General features: G+C 36.9%; 1 protein-coding gene across 3 annotated transcripts in view; it reads right to left on the reverse strand.

Moving 5' to 3' along the window:
* Positions 1–3976: 3976 nt before the first annotated feature.
* Palld (palladin, cytoskeletal associated protein) overlaps positions 3977–23011 on the reverse strand; it is a 38692-nt gene continuing 19657 nt past the window's right edge. Inside the window, exons 7-12 of one of the 3 annotated variants that reach the window (XM_033765450.1) lie at positions 16889–16983; positions 14656–14788; positions 10779–10986; positions 7950–8115; positions 7290–7423; positions 3977–6144 (exon numbers count right to left, since the gene is read on the reverse strand). In XM_033765450.1, coding sequence (XP_033621341.1) covers positions 5972–6144; positions 7290–7423; positions 7950–8115; positions 10779–10986; positions 14656–14788; positions 16889–16983 — 909 coding nt within the window. In that variant the 3' untranslated portion in view covers positions 3977–5971. The remainder of the gene's footprint in view (positions 6145–7289; positions 7424–7949; positions 8116–10778; positions 10987–14655; positions 14789–16888; positions 16984–23011) is intronic. The other 2 variants (XM_033765451.1, XM_033765449.1) reach the window with 2 other exon arrangements.

A 23011-nucleotide genomic window follows, 5' to 3' on the forward strand; every position in this document is an offset into this window, starting at 1 on the left:
ATACTGCCAAGTCCTTATGCTTTTCCATATGCAAGTCTTGCTTGCACATTGCATTTTCTGTTTCCTCTTTTCAGAATCCCTCTCTGGCCTTGAATGATTGGAACTCTCTTCTCATTCATCTCCACGTCTCATCTCCGCTCATCTACCACAAACCTACCAGAGTAATCTCTGTAAGTTTTTCTATACCAAGCAACTACGCAAAAACCATCAGTAGCTTTTTATCGCCTATGACAAAGTACAAACTTTTCAGCCTGCCTATGTGAGGTTCTACCCAATTTTTAAAAAAATTTATGGAAAACATTTAACGTGAACTTCAGCTTCCTAACAAACTTGTGTCTGAGACTGTCCTATCTGTGTGCACACTGGATTGCAGCTCTTTAGACCTTTCTTTTCTTCCTTTACTGAAACTCTACATCCAGTGAACAATTACTCCTCCCCCAGCCCTTGACACCACCATTCTACTTTTTGCTTCTTAAGAGTTTATTTTAGATGCCTTATATAAATGGAATAATCCAGTATTTTTCTTTAGGTGACTTATTTCATTTTTTAAAAATGACTTGCATTTGCTTCCTAGCATAAACCTTCAACTAATCATATATAGTGGTACCTTGGTTCATAAACACTTGTTTGAAAACAGTTTGATTTGCAAACAGAAGCATTGGGCAAAATTTTGCTTTTGTTTGCAAACTCTGCATCAGATGATGAACACAACTGTGGCCATCTTTCTCACCAAGTAAAATGTGGCTCAATTTTCCAAAATCATAGGACAAATTAAATTCATAAACCAAGGTATCACTGCATTTAAATGTTTTTAAATATTAAAAATTTTTCATGAAATATTTCAAATTTGGAGATGTTACATTTTTCCATATTTCATATAACTCCCTTTTGAAAATAAAACCATTGTAGGCCTTTTTTTTCTTTTCGTGGCATTGAGGTGCTGAAGATCAAACCTTGCACATGTTAGGCAAGTGCTCTACCACTATGTACTCAGCCCATATTATGGGCTTTTCTTTTTTAAAAATTAACTTTATATGCATAATGATCACATTCGTCATAGGGAATTTGTACTTGTACATAGTATATCTTGATTCCTCTTTTTCTTCCAATCCCTTCTCCTCCCTTCAACCCTCCATCCTTATTTACAAAACTTTTTGTTTTATCCTCTTCTCGTTTTTTTCTTTTCCCTTCCTTTTCCCCCTCTCCCCCTTCCAGTTCCCCTTTCCTTTTGAATGATTTCTTCCTGTTTTTCATTATGTATTATACATTTTGGTCCTTATATATCCTTGTAGTTTCTCACACCGGAGTGACAATGTGCTATTTACACGTGTGCCTTATTTCACTTAAGAGTAAAGTCTCAGGGTGCATCCATTTAGCTATAAATGTCTCAAGTTTAACTTTCTTTATGGCTGAGTAGTACTCGTTGTATAAAAAAACCACATCCTTTTTATCCATTCGTCGGTTGATGTTGTTTCTAAGATTTAGGTATTACAAACTGTGTTGCTATAAACATGGGTGTGTATATATCACTGTGGTATGATGCTTTTAATTCTTTGGGGGAAGATACCCAGAAGGGGAATAGCTGGGTGAAATGGGACTTCTAATTGTAGTTTTTTGAGATCTCCACACTGATTTCCACATTGGTTGCACTAATCTGTACTCCCCCTAACAGTGGAGAAGGGTTCCTTTTTTCCCACAGCCCCACCAGCATTTGTTATTGGTTGATTTCTTGATAGCTGTTTTTCTGGAATGAGATGGAATCTCAGCGTTGTTTTAATTTGCGTCTTAGATGACCTGTGATGTTGAACATGTTTTCATATACTTATTTGCCATTTATACTTCTTCATTCGAGAAGTGTCTGTTCATTTCAGATGCCCATATTACAGGCTTTTCTGAAGACCCTTTTATACCTCATCCCTTCCAGAGAAGGCACTTTTTGAAAATGGTGTTATTTCCAGGCATGTTTTAAAAATTTGTATAACTGGTTTACATAAATAAACACATACTATAAATACAATTCTTTATCTCTGGATAGTAATGTTCCATTGTATGAAAAGGTCATAGTTTATTTCTTCTCCTATAAATGAACAATTAAGATTTTTCTAAAGTTTTTCATATATAATGTTGGAGAAAATTTGCTTCCCATTATCCTTTTCTATATATTTGATTTTTCTGGGCATGGTTCTTAATATTTCATATCATACACTTTTTTGACACTATGAATCATCTGGATCCCTTCTCAAAATGTTTACAAACACATATAAGAAATGATTTAATTATCAAAGTATTCTAAAAATCCGGTTTATGATATAATACACATGCTTCCAAATCACAACATCTATTGGTAACTTTAATAACTACCATAAATTGGAAGCAGTGCAGAGTAAAAAAGGGGATATTTGGAATATTTATAATTTCTACTGGGACAGCTGAAGGTACTTCTGTACTGTTGTGTTTTGTTGCTTCATAAGTGAGGGAAACTCTTAATTTCAGATAAGGTAATTTTGTTCACATCTGGGTTCACAAATTTTACCATTCATCCAGTTTCCTAGGTTGTGTACATTTTACAACTGACACAAGTTTACCGACTATTTTAATTTTCAAACTGTATTAAAATAACACACTGACATTGATTGAGCTCTTAGCTCCAGGTACCAAGTTAAGTTTTGCATACACTGTTACCTCCTGTAATCTTCATGGCAACCTCAAGAAAGAGATTTTATCTCCATTTTCAAATAATACAAATTGGCATAGGGAGGAAGGTGAAGTAACTTACTCTTGACTCACATAGGCCCCATATAGTCAAGAGCTAAAATTCAAATCCTAATTGTCCAACCCTGAGATTGAGTTCATCACTATGTTACAGAATTCCTATTTCCATAATTTAAAGGAATTGAACTTTTCATTATATTAACATGTTGCTATTGAGTAAGCCAAGGTGATTATTATATTTTACTCATGACAGTATAAGGGAAAAGCAAAGATAAGTTTAGTGTTAAATATATAATGGATTTTGTAAACTTCATAGCAAGAAAGAAGTCACAGAATATAGGAGATAGTTTGAGATATACAATTCTGGTCTAATTTAAATGTATTCTCAGAGTTCATCATATAGCTTGTATAAGCGAAAATGTTTACACTTTATGGAGGCTGTGAATTATGTAAGTGACCAGCTTTTTTATCCCTCATTCTTCCTATTATTTTTCCTGTAGCAGGAAATCCTAGGGGCAAATGTATTATCTGTCTTTTGTAATTATTCAGAAATTTTGCACATGTGTAGCTGAATTCCTTGTTCCATTAATGCTGTTATTTTATTATTCCTCATCTTTAGTTTGTCTTCTTGCTGTATATTATGTACCCTTACAAGCCACGACACTGATAAATATACATATTTACATGTTTACATATGATAAACTGATGTGGTAAGCAAAATTCTAAGTTGACACGCAATATCGCTCATCACTGTTGAACACTTTTTCTTACTTAAGCAATCAAACGTGAATCTAGGTGATACTTTGAAGGCAAGTTGCAGACACAAGTAAGGTCCCAAATTAGGTGACTTTAAAAGAGGGAGATAATTTGAGTGTGCCTGACTTAATCAGGTATGTTGTGAAAAGGGATTGAGCCTTTGACAAAAGTGAATCAAAATAAGAGGGGTCTTGAGAAAGATCCTAATCACTGGCTTTGAAGATGGGGCTGCCACATGGGAAGAAATGAGTGGTTTGTAAGCACTGAGAGCACCAAGTGAGGCCTCCATTCTAATTCTATAGCTGCACAGAACTAAATTTTGTCATGACCACAAGCTTAAAGGAGAAACTTGAGTTCCCAACAAGAATGGAGCCCAGGTGACATAATGATTTTAGCTTTCTTGCCATGTCATGCCCAAACTTCTGACTCACAGAACTATAAAACTGATATCTGAAACCTCCTAAGTTTTTGCTGATTTATTACATCAGTAATAGAAACTAAAACAACTGAATGTTTTGCTTCACAAAATTACAACTATTATTTGTTAAATATTTATTGATGTTAAACCCACATTACACCAGCACAACAGTCCAAAGTAGTATGATAGTACTTTTTTTTATAAATACAACATAAAAGGTGGCAAAATAATGCTAGTTAATCCCCAACCCAGCAAATTAGCAAAAAAAGTCACATTCAGAAAAATTTGGCAAGTTAGCTATGACATAAACCATAATTCTACACTATAGGTAAGTCCATGAGACTCTGGATGTTATTTTATACTCCACTTCAGCAATGCATGTAAGTGTGGTAAAAGAAACTTGCACCACACTGCAGAGAACATCTGCCACCCGTGCTCATTAATCATTTAAAACTCGGTTGATGACCTTACAAAAAAGTAGAAAGCTGTACATGTGAAGCAGTAACATGAAATACATGGGGTGGTATACAGATATAAAATTATTTTAAAAATATTATGTATGAATTGAGTAACTGAGCTAAGAAAGTTCAACACTTTTGTTATAAATAATGAAAGCTACATGTGTTTTGCATAAGGGATACAGTGTTTTCTTTTCTTAGTAAAGTACCATTAAAGCTTCATGTTTTCTACTATTAGGCCAAATAATTTTTTGTCACTGAAAAATTTCATTGGTTCCGACTTAAAACCATCAAGTCTGGTCAGAATCATTTCATTCTAGCTGATACAGAATCATATGCATTCAAAAAGTGGTCTTTGCAGAGATGCCTTAGAAACTACTCAGGACCTAGCACCTTCTTAAGATAGTGTTTCATGGCAGCAGGGAAGTGAACTACTTTCCATTCTCTGTATATTATTAGTGCCAATGGGAAACAAACATTATAGCACACAAATCTGTTTTGGCCTCCCTTTAAGCCTCCACTTCTCTCAAGTAGACGAGCTCCTACGGGCATTTTCTGATTTAAGCCACTCTTGCAGTCTCTTATCCATTTTCAACTTGCTCTACACATCTAAAATCTTCAGATACCACACAAACTCCAGATACACTGAAATCTCCATAGCACGCATGTTCCAAACTTCCAGCTTACCTTAGATTTCTTGACTTTTAAATGGCAGTGTTTTTTTCCAACCCACATTTTAAAATTAATTTTCAAGAAAGCCAAAGAAAAGCCTGGCCTTTGCCACCTCTCTTGCCCTTTCTGTCATCTACATGAATACAACATAACTGTGCTGGTGGAGTTTTCCTTCGTTCCCCTTCTACTCATTTCGAACCTGTGTACTCCGAATGCTGTATACGTGGTCATCTGGGAAGTTTGGGTCGCTTTTATGGAATGGACTGTAAGATATTTCTGCTTTATTTGGAAAACTTTTATATTTACATTTAAATTAGCCTTTTAGTATGGTTTCTAAATAAGCTTCCTATCAAGGTAGCATAAAAAAGAAAATATGCAAAAGAAAAAAGATTAAGAACTAAGGTATTACCCTTGTTAGAAAACTTGATATTAATAAGACTTAAGGCATTTCCTTCCTTATGATTTAATGCAGAATAATTTGCAAAGACAAGGCATTTACTTGGATTTCTTTTACATTTTCTCCTCCTTTTCATCCTTAAATATTGCACTTGATTCATTGTAGCTGTCTGAATACACTGCATTTCAGAATCCTTGTAATATGTTAAAATCTCATACTGTTTTGCTACATAGCACCTATAGCTTGTGTTTAAAGGCACTTGTAGATGTGGTTACCACTGATTTCCTTTAACTTTTTGGCATTTCAGACCATTTTAATAACAGCAATTCCAAAAGTTTTAAATTGGACAATAAATGTAAATTGTGTGAAATGTATACATTTCTATAAGCATCCCCTACTTAAACTCTAAGTTTAGTATAACAAGTAAGAAAAATATTATTTTGGTGTTTTTTTAATTATAAGTCAAAGTATATTTCTGCCTTTTACATAATGTGACAGAGAAATCTGTTGGTCAAGGCAATGGCTATTTCGTGTTGCAGCTTTAACAAGAGTAATGGATTATAAGTCCTCGCTTTCTACCAAGCCTGTATTCAGTGCCAGGTGAGACGGGTTTGCTTCAGGTTGGAACGCTGCTTTGATGTCCAGTCCCTGGTCCGAAAGTGCTGCATACCGACTGGCTGAGGGCCGCACTTTTTTTGGCTTGGTGGTCTGTGGCTGCTGATGCCACTGGGCTATAAAGGAAAGAGAGTCATTTAAGATTGTTAACAAACATACACTTGGAAATCCCTAGATGTTTTAAGTAAATCCAGACTATCTTTTGATAGATACCACGTAGATATTCTTTGTGAAGGGCTGAAGATATCCATAGCAGAGACAGAAAATTTAGGGCTACTTTGGCATTTTGCTCGTGTTACAGGTTTACTGTCTCTACAGGGTAGTGGGATCGTCAAGACTGAGGTAATAAAGACCAGCTACAGTTCATCTTTATTTTAAAGCAATATTGCATGTAGCCCTGAGAATCTTTTGAAATAGTTGATAAGCTTCCTAATTCTCCTCTTCCTCTTTTAAAAACATTTTTTTCTTCAGTAATTATAGTAGCTAGGAATTCTGGATAGATGTTTTGGCATTAATAAATTGAAAAGAATTGGGCAGTAGGGAAGGTTGAGGCTGCTCATTACTAAAGAACCTCTCAAAGATATCTTCAGAAAGAGGTAAAATTTGAAATCTGTTCTTAATCATTTTGTATTAAGTTTTCCTATGTCAATGGATCACATAGTGCTACTTTACTAGTTTAGAAATTCAGTAGGGACATTGAAAAATAGGACGAAATTCAAAAATATACATACACAAACACAAATTTTATTGCCAAGATGCTTAAGATACAGTAATGAGAAAAGCACTAAGCCACAAAGATACACATTCCATTATCAACAGTATACACATTCAGAGTGCACTAGGACACTATGACAGGATAGTAATACAGTAAGAAATGTTAAAAGGTAGTCACTTGCAGAACACAGTGAAAAGAAAATGTGAAAAACATTTATGCCTTTGTCTACTGTTAACTCCCAAGGATGCTTGAGTAAAGAAGCCACAACTGACTAGCCAGTGTAAGAGAATCAACATGCATATCTTGCTAAGAATTAGCAACTCTTAAGAATTAGCAACTCCTGAATGATACTTGGTATTTGTTCTCCTGGTGGAGTTTCACTATTAATGTCGAGAAACTATAAATAGAAAGAGAAAAAGAACATGAGTTTTTTGGTAAATAAAATGCTATCGTTGTTTATAAGATTAGATAAGAGTAATGTGGTTTGCTGTCGAGATGTCTACTTTTTCATAATTCAGCAAATAAATGTGATGAGGTAGCACTCACTGTAAACATCCAGCCTGGCAGTGCAGGACACAATCCCTGCTTCATTCTTGGCGGACACAGTGTACCACCCAGCGTCTTCTTTTGTAGCTCCCTGAATAAGCAGGCAGATGTAGCCATGGTTATCCTGGTGCATGCTGGAGAAAAGGTTAAAGTCATTAGGGCTCTAAATTTTTAAAACGTGGCTCTGGACATGAAACATCATTTTTAATTAGGTCATTAAAAACAGAATTGTGCAAGTAGCAGATAATAGGGTCATACTTATTCTGGAGAGGCTGCTAGCTCCATTAAAGTTAATGGGGGAGAAGAGCAGACCTCAAGAGGTTGAATAAATCTGGCCTCTTAGTTTCTAGTTGATCTGCCTTTAAATAAAACATTGAATATTCCATCACCACTGAGGCACATGAATTCATCTTTTCGTTTTGATATGAACATTTCAAAGTCAATGCTAGGTTAAGTCAGGATGTACTTCGTACATACCCATGTGGCTTCTTTCTGAACTCTTCAACCTGTATTTAGGTCAAGAGTGATTTTTGTCTTTGACAGCCTTAGCAGCCTGGCTTTTAGACACGCTGATTTATACACCCCATAAAATGTGTGTTTTTTTACATTTCCTTGGGACTGAGTAGTTTTGGATGAGGTTAAGTCATGATGTAATCTCACCTCACTCGGTCAGTGCTGTGTGTGAGCGACTCATTTTCTTTCTTCCAAAATATCTGAGGCGGTGGTACTCCCGAGACACGGCATTCCAGCCGCACTGGGTACCCATCAGCCACGCCTGTATTTTGGAGCTTCTCAATAAACACAGGAGGTTTGTGTGCTTCCTTAGCTAGGAAAACATGAGATGAATTATTTACCACTGATATACAAAAGGATATCATCTATCAGTGCCGTACAAAAGGAATTCAGAAGGCTTTAGAAATATTGCTTGAATAGTTCTTTTATGATACCCTTCCTTTTTCACTTCGGGTGGTAAGATGCTAGGTCCCTCTCCAAATTATTCTGTTACCAAGCAAAGGTTCATATGGCTTATTCCACTCATTTATTTCCTCATAATACAAGTCTGATTGGCCCACATGGTCCGCTGGCCATCTGCTGCACAGAATGCCTGTCTGACAGGCTGCAGGAGACTCTGAAGTCCTAGCTAGTAACTGTGATGGCTTCTCGACTAATTACATTACCATGTTCTCACAGTCCTCACCCACTACTGCCATCTAGTGATGCCGAGGAGGACAAATATTTCTAGGAATTTGATCTGCTTAGATACCTCACCCCAATGGGCAATGCTTGCCTTAAAGATTTTGAAGATTTAAACCCCCCGACTTAAGTATGACAACACAGGATTTAAAGGGGGGAGATATACAGAGTTAGCATCTTCATCTAAGTTTGGCAGATTTAAATAGTCACCTATAAAATAAGAATTACATCCTGTAAGTTGCAGATTCCAATTTGTATTGTTTAAAATTAATACATTTTTGCAGTACATAATGAGTACATTCATTGTCAGTATCTGGTATATGTACATAACACATTGATTCTTGGTTTTTCCTAAAAATATCCCCTTGGTTTTTCCAAAAAAATATCTTTTTTGCCATTTGCCAAAGAAATATCTTCCTATTTCCTATTGTATTCTGTGAAGGAAGCTATAAAAAATACAGCTTTATTATTACCTTATAGGAAGAAGCAATTAAAAAACTATTGTTTCAAACTGATTTTTTTAAACACTGAATATTACCATCTAATGAAAACTTTTCTTGTGTCAGTGGTGGGAAAAGTTTTAGAGAATATGGTTTGATTGTTTTCTTCTGAGCTGCCAACAATGAATTTGAGAATGCATGTCTTTCTCCACCATCTACCGCCTCATCTGCACTGACACAAATATCACAATAAAGCAGCTAGGACAAAGGATAAAAATTCTACCTGAAATTTTTGGATGCCCAGAAGACTCTCTAAGACCTTGAGTAATTAATGTAGAGGGTTATATTTTTTATTGAACTTTACATGGTTACCTGACCTAGGCTAAAGTGAGGACAGAAGGTTTTGAAAAGAACTTTTAAGTCTTATCATAGCAGCTTACCATTACAAATACAATGTATCATTTGGAGCACTGTTATGCAAGGTTCTGGTTATGCTGAACACTGTATACATTTTTACGACTGAGTTTTTATAAAAAATGCTGTGATGCATTATGGTTCCCATTTTCATATGGAGAAACTGAGATGCTGAGGTATATCTGCCAGGGGTCGTAGAGATAGTAAAACAGACATGAACTGTTGCCAGAGACCTTGCTTCCTGTTACTGTGCACTGCCATCTTCTGACAGAGTGCTGAGGCAGGCCGGGATGTCTGTGTCTCTTGGGCCCTCGAGTCTCAGCTATGAAGGACAAATATGATCGAAATGTACATTTAATAAACTCAACCTGAGATTAGAAGAATGAATGGAACCAGTCCTGGTGTGTAAGGTTATAGAATGCTTTGCACATAATTTAAAAGCATGGCTACACTAGCTCCACACCCACGTACGTGTGGAAAAATATCTTGGTGCATTCTGAGAATCATCCTCCAGGATTTCAGCCAGGGCCTCTGGGTTTGATTTTTAGTGCCACTCTATTTCTTGAAAAAGTTCAGTGGCTCACATTGCATTTGGAAGACCACAAGGAGCCAACAGATTGTTATGAACCTAATGCTCAGCTTATTAAATGAGACCTTGGGAAAGTTAGAGATATTCTTTCTTTATATCATAGGGAACTTGTCACTGAAATAATGTACAGGAAGCACTTTATAATAGAGGTATAATAAATAAACATTTTGTTATGCTCCTTTTAAAAAAGGATAATCAGATAATTAGAATAATCAGATAATCAGAATACAGATGATCAGAATTTCTTCTAATGTCTAACTCCTAAGGATGGAATAAATCTTCTTATAATAAGTATATTTTCCTTTTAGGCTTCTCAAACAGTAAGACTTCATACAACACCACTCATACAATACCACTTATAACACTTCCCTACAGTGGGATTGATTAAAAAAGCCTATCTGAATTTGAGTATGATACTGGGTATAGATGACAGTGTTGTTTAAAAATTTTGAATTTTGAAACCATTGCACATTCTGTTAAAAACTAGGTCTGTGCACGAACTTTCTGTATAAGCATATGCTGTAGTAATTAGAGGTATGCTGTTATTTTTTCCCTGTAAATACTGAGGGACATCACATCCAGGAGAATCCATATGACCTGGAAAAGCTGCTAAAATCCTTTCCCTTTTGGGAAGATTAGTCAGAGAAAGGAAAGTGGCTACACTGAAATAAGAAAAATTAATGCTTCTGATTTGCTAAGCCTTGTAATTTGTCATCATTGGCAATTTTGATGATATCATCTATTTTGTCGGCAAATGGGATTTATTTTCCATATCAGTTAAATAATGCGCAGTTTTCACACGTCATCTGACATTCACTGTGGCAGAGAGAAGGGATTCACTGAGGAGCCTACCAGCAACCACGAGCTCCAGGCTGAATGAGTTCTGTCCGGCTCGGTTGGTGGCCATACACGTGTAGATGCCAGCGTCTCGAGATGTGACTGGCTCTATGATCAGAGAGTGCACCCCATTTTCTCGGACGAGCATCTTGTGAGCACTGTCGGGGCGTATTGGCTTTCCGTCTAGTTGCCAGCTGAGATCTGGGGTTGGTAACCCACTGACCTACACCAGAAAGGAAATATATATAAAATTCCCCATTAAAATAGAGGGAAATCACCGATAGCAAGAAACCAGCATAAATTCCTCCTGTGGTAGTGCAAGAGAATTTTTAGAATCAGCTCATGTTGCTCTTTTGCTGAAAACCTTCCCATGGCTTCCTTAGCACTCACAGGTTCACTTCTGAACATATCGTACAGAACAACCAAAGGACAAGTGAAACAAGGATTTAAAATATTTCTGTCATTGCCCAACCTCACCCAGGACTATAAAAATTCCTGGGATGATGTCAGCACCAACCTCTCGGCAATTTGGAAAAAAAAAATGTCCAACCATAATAACAGTAACAAACACTCAGCTGCATTTATGTACTGTAAAGCTTCTCTTCAAGGAGCGGCCATTGCTATGGAGACATTAGTTAATGCATCCATCAGCACGCAGAGCTATTATTATTTTATAATCCTTGAAAGTGAATAACAAAAGCAATATAAAATTACCCAGAAAGCCATCTTGACAAATTAGCATCACAATGGAAACATCATAAAATCTTGAGAGCATGACAGTTGTGCTGTCCAGATAACAGTAAAAGCACATTTAATTGCAAATCACACGCTATGCTACGGAGGCCAGGGATGGTCGCCATCTGCCAGCTTTTTACAGTGTTCCTCTTGATTGTGAATAGGAGGAAAACGCTGTGAAGAATTTTTTTGAACCTCTTCTTCCTACAGTTTTACTAGTGAGAAATTATATACAAAGATTGTGAGACAATGAAACAATTCCTTTCAAGCACCAGCTTTGCCCAAATCAGCCTGAGAACTTACAAATTCCATGCTGTTACATGGTATTTATTCATTTATATTAACTGCAAGATGCCTCCCCCACACATAGCAAAGTGTAGAGAAGAGAAAAAAAGTACATTTAAATAATGGGTTCAGAGGAGGAAGAGAATTTGGAAACAAGCAGCATGTGAGTAGTGTGGTTTGCGAGGTGTCTGGGCTGTGTTCCCCTTCGTCTCCGCTTGCCACCCACAGCCCTCCTGTCATCAGAAGTGGTACAGAGGAAGACAGAGCAGATACTTCGGGTTATGCCCCAGGTCTCTTCCAAGTTTAGAAATAAAATGGCACTGCTTGTTCCCACTCAGCTAGGTGAGATCCTGCATGCGGAGGGCTGTCTCCTGACTGAGGCCATGGCTTCATGTAGTAGATGAGTTCTTCCCCAAAGCTGTGTACTCTCAAGCCACCCAATCCACAGTGGATCTGTCCGAGTGGGTAGCGTTACTCATCTTCAGCAAAGGAAAACGGGGGTGAACAACCAAAGAAAGCATGATCTCAGGATCTGAAGGTGATCAAAGCTGGTCACCATTCGAATACAGCTGTGCTTCTGGTACACAAATCAGGGAGAAAAGAATACACTTTCTGCTAGAGGAGCGGCAGAGTTATTTTCTCTAAGACTTAGTACCACGTGAAACACAGCGCCTGGGAATGGACTCACGGGCTGGGGAGGACACTGTGTGGGGAAAACAAGCTATTGCTTGTGGAGCTTATCAAGATCTTTTTGTTTCTCAAAGATTAAATAAACGGGGAACGTTTTCCTCTGAAGCGGAAGCACCCTGTCTGTTCATGTGGCAAGATGTTCACATTTTCTTTATCCAGGTCAGATCATCATAGTGAAATCAAGGAGAGACTACTTTTATTCCTAGTACTCTTCTAAAGGCAGAGCGTTGAAGAGCATTTACATCTCTGTGCACTGAAATAAAGTATTATGATTTCCATCTTAAGTATGGTCAAAAATAGATGTAATAGAATGGCCAATCTCTTTATATCTATCATTTAGATCTACTATCCTAGTTTTTTATTGTAAATGTTTACTTTATTTTTGGATGGTACTGGGGGTTGAACCCAGGGCATCGTGCATGCTGGACAAGCACTCCACAGCCTGAGTTGAAGCCACAGCCCCATAATTTTTTATTTTAAAATAAATCCATGACTTTCTATAATTTTACTATGTAGATCAAAACATATTTTCTTACATAATCACAATTCCATTTTTATATGTGAAATTAATAACAATCTCAATCTCTCAAATAATCTAAAGTAAAAATGTTCTCGTTATAAATGGTCTTTATGAATGGTCCTTAAATGTTTAAAATTGTTTTTTAATTATTTTAAGTTACTGATGTTAAATTATATGTTTTTTGCCGGCCAGGGATTTAGCTCAGTGGTTCGGTGGCCTGCCTTGCAAGCAGTACCGGGGATTGAACTCAGGTCCTTGCGCTTGCAAGGCAGGCCACCGAACCGCTGAGCTAAATCCCCGGCCCTATATGTTTTGAAATATGTGTATATTGTACAAAGGTTACATTGAGCTAATTAACATGTATTACCTCACATGCTTTTTTGTGGTAAGAATGCAAATCTCTCAGCTTTCAGATATAGTTATTAACTACACTCATGTTATACAAGAAATCTCTTGAACTTCTTCCTCCTGTTTAACTGAACTTTCACATTCTTTGATGAACATCTCCCCATTTCCCTTCCCTTCAGCCCTCAGTAGCTACCATTCTGTCTGACTTTATGAGTTTAACTTTCTAAAGTAAGACCAGGGTGATTTCATTTACCATAATGTCCTCCAGTGCCATCCATGTTGTCACAAATGACTGGACAGCTTTCTAAAGGCAAAACAGTACCAATAAAATTAATTTTAAAAATATTATTCTACTGTACATGTATTTCCTTTATCCACTCATATGCTGATGGACACCTACATTATTTGAATAATGCTGCCGGGAACAAGGAGTGTAGATATCTCATGACACACTGATTTCAGTGCCTTTGGATTAATTCCCAGGGGATGCTAGACTGTACATGATAATTCTCATAAATGAATATTTAATTAGAGGCTAATAAAGAAAGTAAATACCTCACTGAAACTCAAGCTGTTATTTATATTGTAAATTGAACTCTGCTTGAAAATAAAATATTTAAAGAATACTTTCTATATGTTCCTACAACCCCAGATTTACTTTCTGAAAAAGCAAATGCCTACATCCTCTCAGGTGCTCATGTGAATTTGTCTTCTGCAATCCCAGGAAGAACCAGCAGAGGGAGCCCAAATTATTTTTTTTTAAAACTATCCGTATTTTAAGAGCTATACTTTTAAGATCAGTAATAGACCAAAAAACAAAGAACACAGAAAAACAAGCAAGGAAACCTTTTAGAGCAACAGTTAATAAACATTTTTATCTCAAATTCCTTTGAGAAACTTAACATACACAAAATTTTGTATATACTGTCCACATGCCTAATAAAGTCTGCATTGAAGCCCTAGAGTAAAACAGGGAAAAGAGATATCACTTATGGGTATAATACTTGTATGTAAAAGAATGAAGATCACCTACTGACTAGGACATATGGCAGATCCATCACATTTACTCAGTAAGCTGAAACATTTTTTGAATGACTTTTTAGAGTATGAATATGGAGGGTTTGGAATAAGGGAACATATTTAATAGTAAAAAAACAATGAAAAACAGTATGTAAATACTCAGTATTTCACTCTTTTTCTCTGTTGAGCTGGAATCATCTTCTACTGTACATATAATTTCCCTAAAAGTTATACAGAGAAAAGGTATGAAGGGAGAGGTGAGGCAGTAATTTTGCAGGCAGTAGTAACTCTTACTTTGCAGTCCATTCTGCAGAGTTTCCCTTCTTGCACAGTCAGGTCCCCAGGAGCCTGCAAGAAGTGAGGTCTGAAGAACCGCTCTTGAATCGGTTCATTTTCATCTGCACTGTCCCTTGACCGAGAGCGAGGCCTTGAAACAAGACATGATAGATAGGTGAAAATACAGACAGGCAGTAGTCATCTCCAGGCTTTTAGTCAAGGGGGTACTAATACGATCTCCCTATCTGATACCTGCCCTTGAGATTTACATACAAAAAATCACAAAAGCAAAACCTTGTTTAATTTCAAAGTGTATGATAAATATACAGTCTGCTAAGTGCAAGCCAATATAAATCACAGAGGGAAAAATGGAACAGGGAGGTTTACTATATAGAAGTATAGTTTTTTCCTAAATATTTTAAAGCCTTATTTTAGAAGTAGAATCAGCTCATTTGTTTATTACTGATTCTTTTTCAACAGAAATTACTATTAACTTTCCATTGTGATTTTAATTTTGTAGGGAGTTAGAAGTTTTTATTTTATATAAGTGTAATATATTTTGAGTCAGAATTCCTTTTCATAATAAGAAAACAAATTACATTTTTAGGCAAGTTTCTTTTTGCATTAGTTATCCACATGCTTAAAGGCATTGTGTTTTGCTTTAAAATAAGTTTGTACAAATCTCTCAGATTTGTGCATTTCTTTTACTTTTAAGCTTGTTGACTGAGGAATCCAATTCAGTGTAACAGCAGGGAAGACTTAAGAAATGAGCAAAATGTTAAATATAAATTGTGTCAGTAATCACTAGAAGACAAATTTAAAGATGCTTGACTAGAACAAATGGAACAAATAAAAGACTGGTATATTTAATACCAATGTTTTGATATAGTTTACTTTTCTCCAAATGCAGGTCTGGTTTATGACAAAAATGTGTTGTAGTACTCACTGACAGGGAAAAGCTTAAATGTAGTGAAGACCATAAGAAAAGTAGAAGAGAATAATGCAAGACAATGAAGCTAATCCTAAATATGTTGTGTTTACAGCCATGGGTAGTGGGCTAGGATCTTGTGAACAGATATTGCCACAATAAGTTTAGTATTAAATCTGCACACACTGAGGTGCCTGTCATCCAAGGGCCTCTTCAGATCTAGTCACAGGAGGTCCTTCAGACACAGTTTGTTTAATGCTTCCTCGGTTTTTCTGTTTATCCTCTATGAGCCTGTGTTTCTCTACAATAAAGGTAATGTGCGCCTGTGTCCCACAGGTAACAATCAGGACTATTTCTGGCAGCTCTGTCTGTAAAATACCTAAGTAGGAGCCCAGGTTGACAGACTGGTTTCATATCTTTTTTTCTTAAAAGCGCAAATATGTTACTAAGAAATAACACTCCCTCGCTCCCTGCCTGCCGTTATTCTGTTGTCACTCTTTCATAGACTTATGGCCACTAGGAATGGAACGTACACACCAGTTAGCAGATACTTGTTTGAGCATTTAAAATGGGACAGCTCTTACCTACAAGAGACACTGTGTTGTAATGGTCTTCTGTTCTGAACTATGTGACTTGAAAGTATACATTAACACTCTAGCTGATTTTAGGAAATCGAGTGACAATAGTTCTAATGGTCTTTTGGTTAGAGAAGTGTGATTCTGAATATTTGTGTATTCTTTACTAGTGTTTTCATGTTCACATGCCATCTAAAGGTGCCGTCTTTCTTTCCCATGAAGTTTATTGGTGTATTTAAGGTAAACAGCACAGGCACACTCATCATTGGGATCTTGTACCTTTACATGCTGTGTCTCGGTTCTTATTTTCCCCGCACCCCTGCCCTCCCTTCATCCCCTCCACCCTTCCCTATTTACCAAGACTGTTTCCATTTTTCCCTTTTTGCATGTATTTTCTTTTCCCTTCTTTCCTTTCCCCTACCCTCTTCCCTTTCTCTTTAAGACATTTTCTTCCTATTTCACATTATCAACCAATAAAGGTGCCAAGTCTTGATTTCTTCATGTATAAAATGTGTTCCACTTAACAACCTAATGGTAATATATCTTAATGGGCTCAGCACATATTAGCAAATGCCTGTTCCCTTGCATTTTCTAAATTGCAAAGGCGAGAGTAAAGAACACACACTTTAATGTTGGTCTTTATACCGTCTTCTGCTTGTGTTTATATTAATGATGGTACTATATTCTAGTAGTAGTGAGTTGATAGTGATAAATAAATAGTAACTTATGGGAGGAACATCTGAAATACCTTCTGACATGCGGATGGCCTGAGGGAGAGCGTGGACTGCGACCTCTTTGGTTGACAGCCTGTACCATTAGCCGTCCAGTACAGCTGGCACGGCCCTGTCAGAGACATTAGAAAAAGAAATTATTTGCCGTGCAGAAGTGATAAGCATTCAGCACCATCATGTCTGTTGTCCTACTCTGTAAGACTTTATTTCATAACAAATCAGTGTGCTATTAGTAATAAAATTTACCCCTCTCAAAGACGATCCCTGAGTTAATTTTCTCAGTAAAATTGTTATTTACTTAAAGAAGTCAGGAGAAAAAAAAAATCTATCTCTGAATGTTAAATAAGCTGTCCTGTTTTATTTAGGATGGGACTTAAGATGATGCCTCTCAATGAATTAATTGCAGTCTGCTGAGGCCTCCTACAATAGGAGGTTGATTTTTAAAATATAGCAGGAGGACAACTCTCATGATGATTCCATTTCCAAAGCCAACTATTAGGCATTATTAGTTTGATTAATATTATGTTACTGGCTAAATATATCACTAACCAGAACATAATCAGGAGCATTTCTTCAATTCTGAAATCAAAGCTAGGTGATGTTAATTTTCTGTTTTAGTAATATACTTATTAAATGTTAGTGATATCCTTTCCCCAAGGTATAGATGCGTGACCAAAGTATCATTATGTAAGAAGTGGATACGTGGGATGACAAAAAGGACATCACAACTGAATGACACCATGTTCACATGAAATGAACATACGTGAAATTTAAAAACCAGAAGCAGTTAAATACTAAAACACGTGGTCATGTGGCAAGGGTCTATCGAGCTGTGAAGTTACTGTTAAATTGGCCCATTCATTGTTTGCCAGCATGGACAGACAAACTTGGACACCCACTCTTGCCCTGGCTTTTTGCTTCAGCTCCTTCTTTTCATTCATTCTTTCTTTCTTTCTTTATTTATTGGCACCAGGGATTGAACTCAGGACCTTGTGCTTGCGAGGCAGGTGGCAGAACCACTGAGCTAAATGCCCAGCTCTTTCTAATTCTTTTTATTCACTATTACTAGTGGAGTAGCAAAACAGATTTTCTCCTCTATTTTTCATCATGGTTTCTAAGAGGATGAGAAGACGTACTTCGAAATTCTACTGCTGGCCCAAAAGTAACATAAAAAGAGGAAAAAGGAGCATATATATCAATAATGATTAGACTTTATGAAATCAGGATTGATGACCAGCGCTTGTATGCACTTAATTCAAAATAGAACTCTATGATTGGATTCTGTTTTTATTGCAGGTGACCAAGGTAACAGAAGTAGGGGTGAGAACACACACTACTTTGGAGTATGTTTTGAAAAACTGTTTCCCTGCTGAGAGTTGGCTGAGGTGGTAGGAGGTGAGGACAGGTTGAGGGAACGTGTGCACATCATACCAAAACACCTCATAGCAGGACTTAATACAGGGCAGGAATTCAGTCAGGGGCACTTTCCAGGTCTCCCAAAGCTTGGACTTCTTTATGGCTCCACTCAGACAGAAAAGGGGATTTTACAGGAAAGTTATATACACAGCAGAGAAGAATTGGGAGTTACCAGATAGAGGTGGTACCAAAGAAATCAATTTAAGCTTATATTGGATACCTAAAGCTGATCAGCATTAACAATATTTACTGTTGAGATCACATTTAAAAATACTAATGTCCCTGAACATTTCCAAGGAAAAATAAATACATTATGAAAGAGAATTATTTCTAAATTAGATTAATTTTATCTGAAGCTCAGGCCATATGACACAGATTCGCTCATGCCGAGCTCTTGGCAAACACTTGGAATTCCTTAAACAAAACACTCCTCATGGAAGGCACAAATGGAAAATAGATTCACCTTTTTAACTTCTGCTAAGCACAGCCATATTCCCTTGGGTTATTTATTGATGGCTGCCACTGAAGGCGCAAGATGGGAGATGCTGTACTTTAACCACCTGACTATGCTGAGATTGTATCTTGCCTTCTCTTGCTTTCTCAAGTAAAACAAAACCAAAACAAACAAAAACAGGGTATTTAGATTGGCATACTGCTATGGAGAGCTGACTCATTTTACACTGTTTTTAAGGTTTTCATTGTTACAGCTCAGAACCATACACACAAATTTATCTTTAACCTTCCCAATTTAACGAAAATCAATGTGTTTCCATTTGTTTATCTATCTACTCCTTCACCAGCCTTCTTTCACTCCTGAACATAAAGACACGAAGCATTATTATTAGTTTGATTAATATTATGTTACTGGTTAAATATATTACTAACCAGTACAGTACATAATCAGAAGCACTTAGAAAGTATTCAAACTAAAGGTTATGTAATTTTGGCTTTTTTTTTTTGACAAAAAAAATATCTAGAATTCAGTGAAGCAGTTTTGAAGATTTTAAGTCTGAACATCTTATTTAGGAAAATGATCATACAGAATTAGTACGGAGTGATTTTAATCATACTAATATGCCAGTTAACCCCAGTAATCATCACAATCAGTAGACTCTTGATATACATGATTGTTATATTAGCTTCTAACTTTCCGATTTTTATATGCTTTACTAACAAAAAAGTAATAATGTACGTCAGTGTTTAAAGTGAACTGAAGTGAGCCAGGAGATCGCTTAACACAACAGATTGGTTTTTCCATATTTAACCTAGCCGCGCTACTTTTCTTTTCTGAACAGCCCCATAGTTTAAAGCTATAGCACAAATAAAAGGTTTGAATTGTTGAAGTGATTCTATATTAAACAGCCAGCTTGTAAAGATTATTTGATGCATTGTGCAAGGCCTACGAATATAACATGAAAATAACATTTATATTTCATAGTTTATGAGTTTCACTTGGGGCACACATGTCTTTATAAAGCTTGCCATTTGTATACATAATGCAATCTGAAGAAACATCAGACTGCAGAGCAGCCATTCCAAACTCCAAGTGCAACACAAAGTAACTTAGCAACACAACAAAGCAAAGTAAAACACTTGTGTTTAGATTTAGTTGTGTCTTAAAGATAGGATTAGAGTCTAAAATAAACTGTTTTTGTTATCCTCATTTTGGCTTTATGTTTAGTGAAAGACTACAGAATCACTCATTATTTTGCTAAACTCTGTGACAACTCTGGTCTCTAATGAATTGAGCTGCACATAGTATGAGCCCATAGTCCAGTTTTATGTCTGGAGCTGTGCTTTCTATCCGGAGTAGAATCTGGATGTGATTAACAATATCTAATGTATTTCTTTTTCCCTAAAGATTAACCCAGGTGGAAAAATATCATATTCTATGAAACATTCTGGTGAACTTCAGGGTTTTCCTCTTTCCTTGGTTCTCACCCTTCTTTTGGCTACTTTCTGTAATTATTTTCCTCTGCTTAGGAAAGCGCTGCTTTCTGTGTTTTATTACTGAACTATTTTTTGCACCCCAGCCATTTTCCTCTTTCCCTTGTTCATTTCACATTATGTGGGCTACACTGCAACAGAGGAAAGGGTGGAGTTGTCTCCCTTTCAAAACCAAACACCTTTAAAATTTGAAAAAGTTTAACTGAAAGACATGAAACATATAGAATCAGTTTTTGGTCAGCTATACTTTATGCTTTTGGGGTTCATATATCTTGGGATTTAGCTTCTTAAACTTTAAATGCCTGCTTATGATCTTCTTTTAAATCATGTCTTAATTCACAAATAACAAAATACTTCCACGTATAGTAACATGTTATGAAGATGACATTATGGCCATGTTAAACATTTCTTTAATGATATTCCTACAGCCCCAAATAATTTGTGCCAAAGGTTAGGTAGAAAAACGGCCTGCCACTTGTCCTGATGTAAATGCCATTTTAAAAAATGAGTAGTAATGTTCATTCCATCGTCTAGATGATGACTCACAAACCCTACAGTGGGCATGTTTGGACATATCTGCCACTGAGGACTCCAAGGATAAGAGAGTTTTACTCTTGAAATTAAAAATAAATGAGGCAACATGTTCATAAACTTGGAACAAACAGCTACTACTAAATAGTAAATATCACAACCATTTCAGTGGTATACAGTGCTACACAAATGTCCACTTTTAAGGATTTCCTCAGCCTCTTTTCATGAGTTTCCCCTCCTTTGGTTATTTAGCTAAGAAAGGAGGCTCAGCACCACCTCTTAATTAAAATGCTGAATATAAAGACTTTCGGAGTTCTAGGCATTAGGAATTGCTGCAGCGCTGTGACCCCCGAGTTTGAATACTCTGCTCATCCCTGTAGACCCTGAACACTCTTCTTACTGCTTACTTAAACCACAGGTGAGGTGGGAGGGATGTTCTGTCAGGAGGGCTGGGCTTTGGGCTCCCTCATGTACACTGGTCTGACTCTTAGACCTTTGTGTTTTCCCTAAAGGGACTAAAGAGCGCTAACCTGGGGGCTTATTCTGCTATCTGGTAAATCAGAATTACTGGGGCCCACAGTGAGTGCAGTGACCACTTCTCTGGGGTCTTCTCTTGGCCTTGAGGGTGCTGGGAGCAGAGAGCAGGGCCAGTGTCAGCTGTGCTGTGGGTGTGGCCTGTTCTCCAGCTCACAGTTTGCTCCACCCAAGCCCACAGCTGTGCAGTTGTGGCACAGCCACATCTGCTGCCTAACTCCCTTCCCACTGGGGTGATAAAAGGGGAAAGGCAGGAGCACGAAGACCACACACCAGCAACATGTTGGGTACAAATTCCACCCCAAAGGGACTTGCTTCTGCTAACGGTACTGTGGGAGTGGAACACCTAGGAACAGAACTGGTACTCCACAGCTTGTTCCCACAGATCGTCTGTTCTGAAATGAGGTCATCAGTGTCTATAAATTAGAATAACGACAGTGACTAGCATTTACTGAAAGCATACTTTGTGCTAGATAAGCGGAGTGCTTTTTACACACACTCTTTAAATCCATATTATTTCCATTTTCTAGATGAGGAAATAGGCAGGTCACACAGGTATGAATGGCAGAACTGAAACCTCACTGCATATCTGTCTGATGTAGAGCTCATGTTCTGTCATTTCTTTTCTTTTTTAAAAAAATTTTCTTTCCATCCTCTTCCTGTGTTTACAAGGGCATCATCTTTTGGTGGGGAGGGGAGGCTCGTCCACAGAGATTTGGGTAAGAGTACATTTACTTTAAATTTATTTTTACTTTAATTGGCACATTGTAACTGAATATGAGTACAATGTGATACCACACATGCAGATACAGACACACACATGGACCAATCCAAGGGAGATCTTTAATAGGTCTGCTTTATCTAGTGACACCATGATAGTTTGTCAGAAAGGTTTAAGTGGTCAGACAGTACTGACCCTTGAGCCTGGCCTGCTGTCTTAAACTTTACTTTGTACCACTGGCTATGAACACTGAGTTCTTCCTTCTTTAGAATTTTCCCATATGTACAAATGCATTAGTATGAGTTGAAGAAGAAAAGAAGCAGAATCATAATTGCAGTTTTACATACATTTTCTTTTGTTCTGCAAAGTGGTTTATTCCAATAACAATTTAAAACATGCTAGGAAAAAATGCCTTGAAATTAACAGCAGGAATCCAGTTCTGGCAAATACTTAAGGAACATAGACAATTCTATCCTCATAATAAATCTCAGCCTTGTCAGGGGAAAAGAATAAAAGACTCAACAAAAATTACTGGATTTGTTGCATTCTCCACTTTTTTTTTGTGGTACTGGGCATCAAACTCAAGGCTTTGTACGTGCTAGTCAAGTGCTCTACCACTGAGCTACACCCCTGGCCCTTTTTGTTTTTCATTTGGAGACAGGGTCTCACTAAGTTGCTCAGGCTGGGCTGAGACTCAGTCTTCCTGCCTTAGATTTGTGCTTTAGCCCAGCATTTTTTATTCGCATGCAGGAAACTGAAAATTGCAATTTCTTAATATTTAAAGAAACATGTTGAAAATTAGTAAATAAAGCAATTACTTTTTCTCTCCATCAGTTACATCAAATATAGACATAAGCATAAAATGCAACTTTATAATAGAGATAGTTTTGACTAATTTCTTAGCAATCTTCATGTATTTATTGATTACAAAATTATAACTTCAAGAAGCTGCATAAATATGGAAATGTTTTACTGATAGTAAAGGGTGCAC

The sequence above is a fragment of the Fukomys damarensis genome, unplaced genomic scaffold, assembly GCF_012274545.1.
Source record: "Fukomys damarensis isolate Sample0158 unplaced genomic scaffold, DMR_v1.0_HiC HiC_scaffold_18, whole genome shotgun sequence".
Lineage (NCBI taxonomy): Eukaryota > Metazoa > Chordata > Mammalia > Rodentia > Bathyergidae > Fukomys > Fukomys damarensis.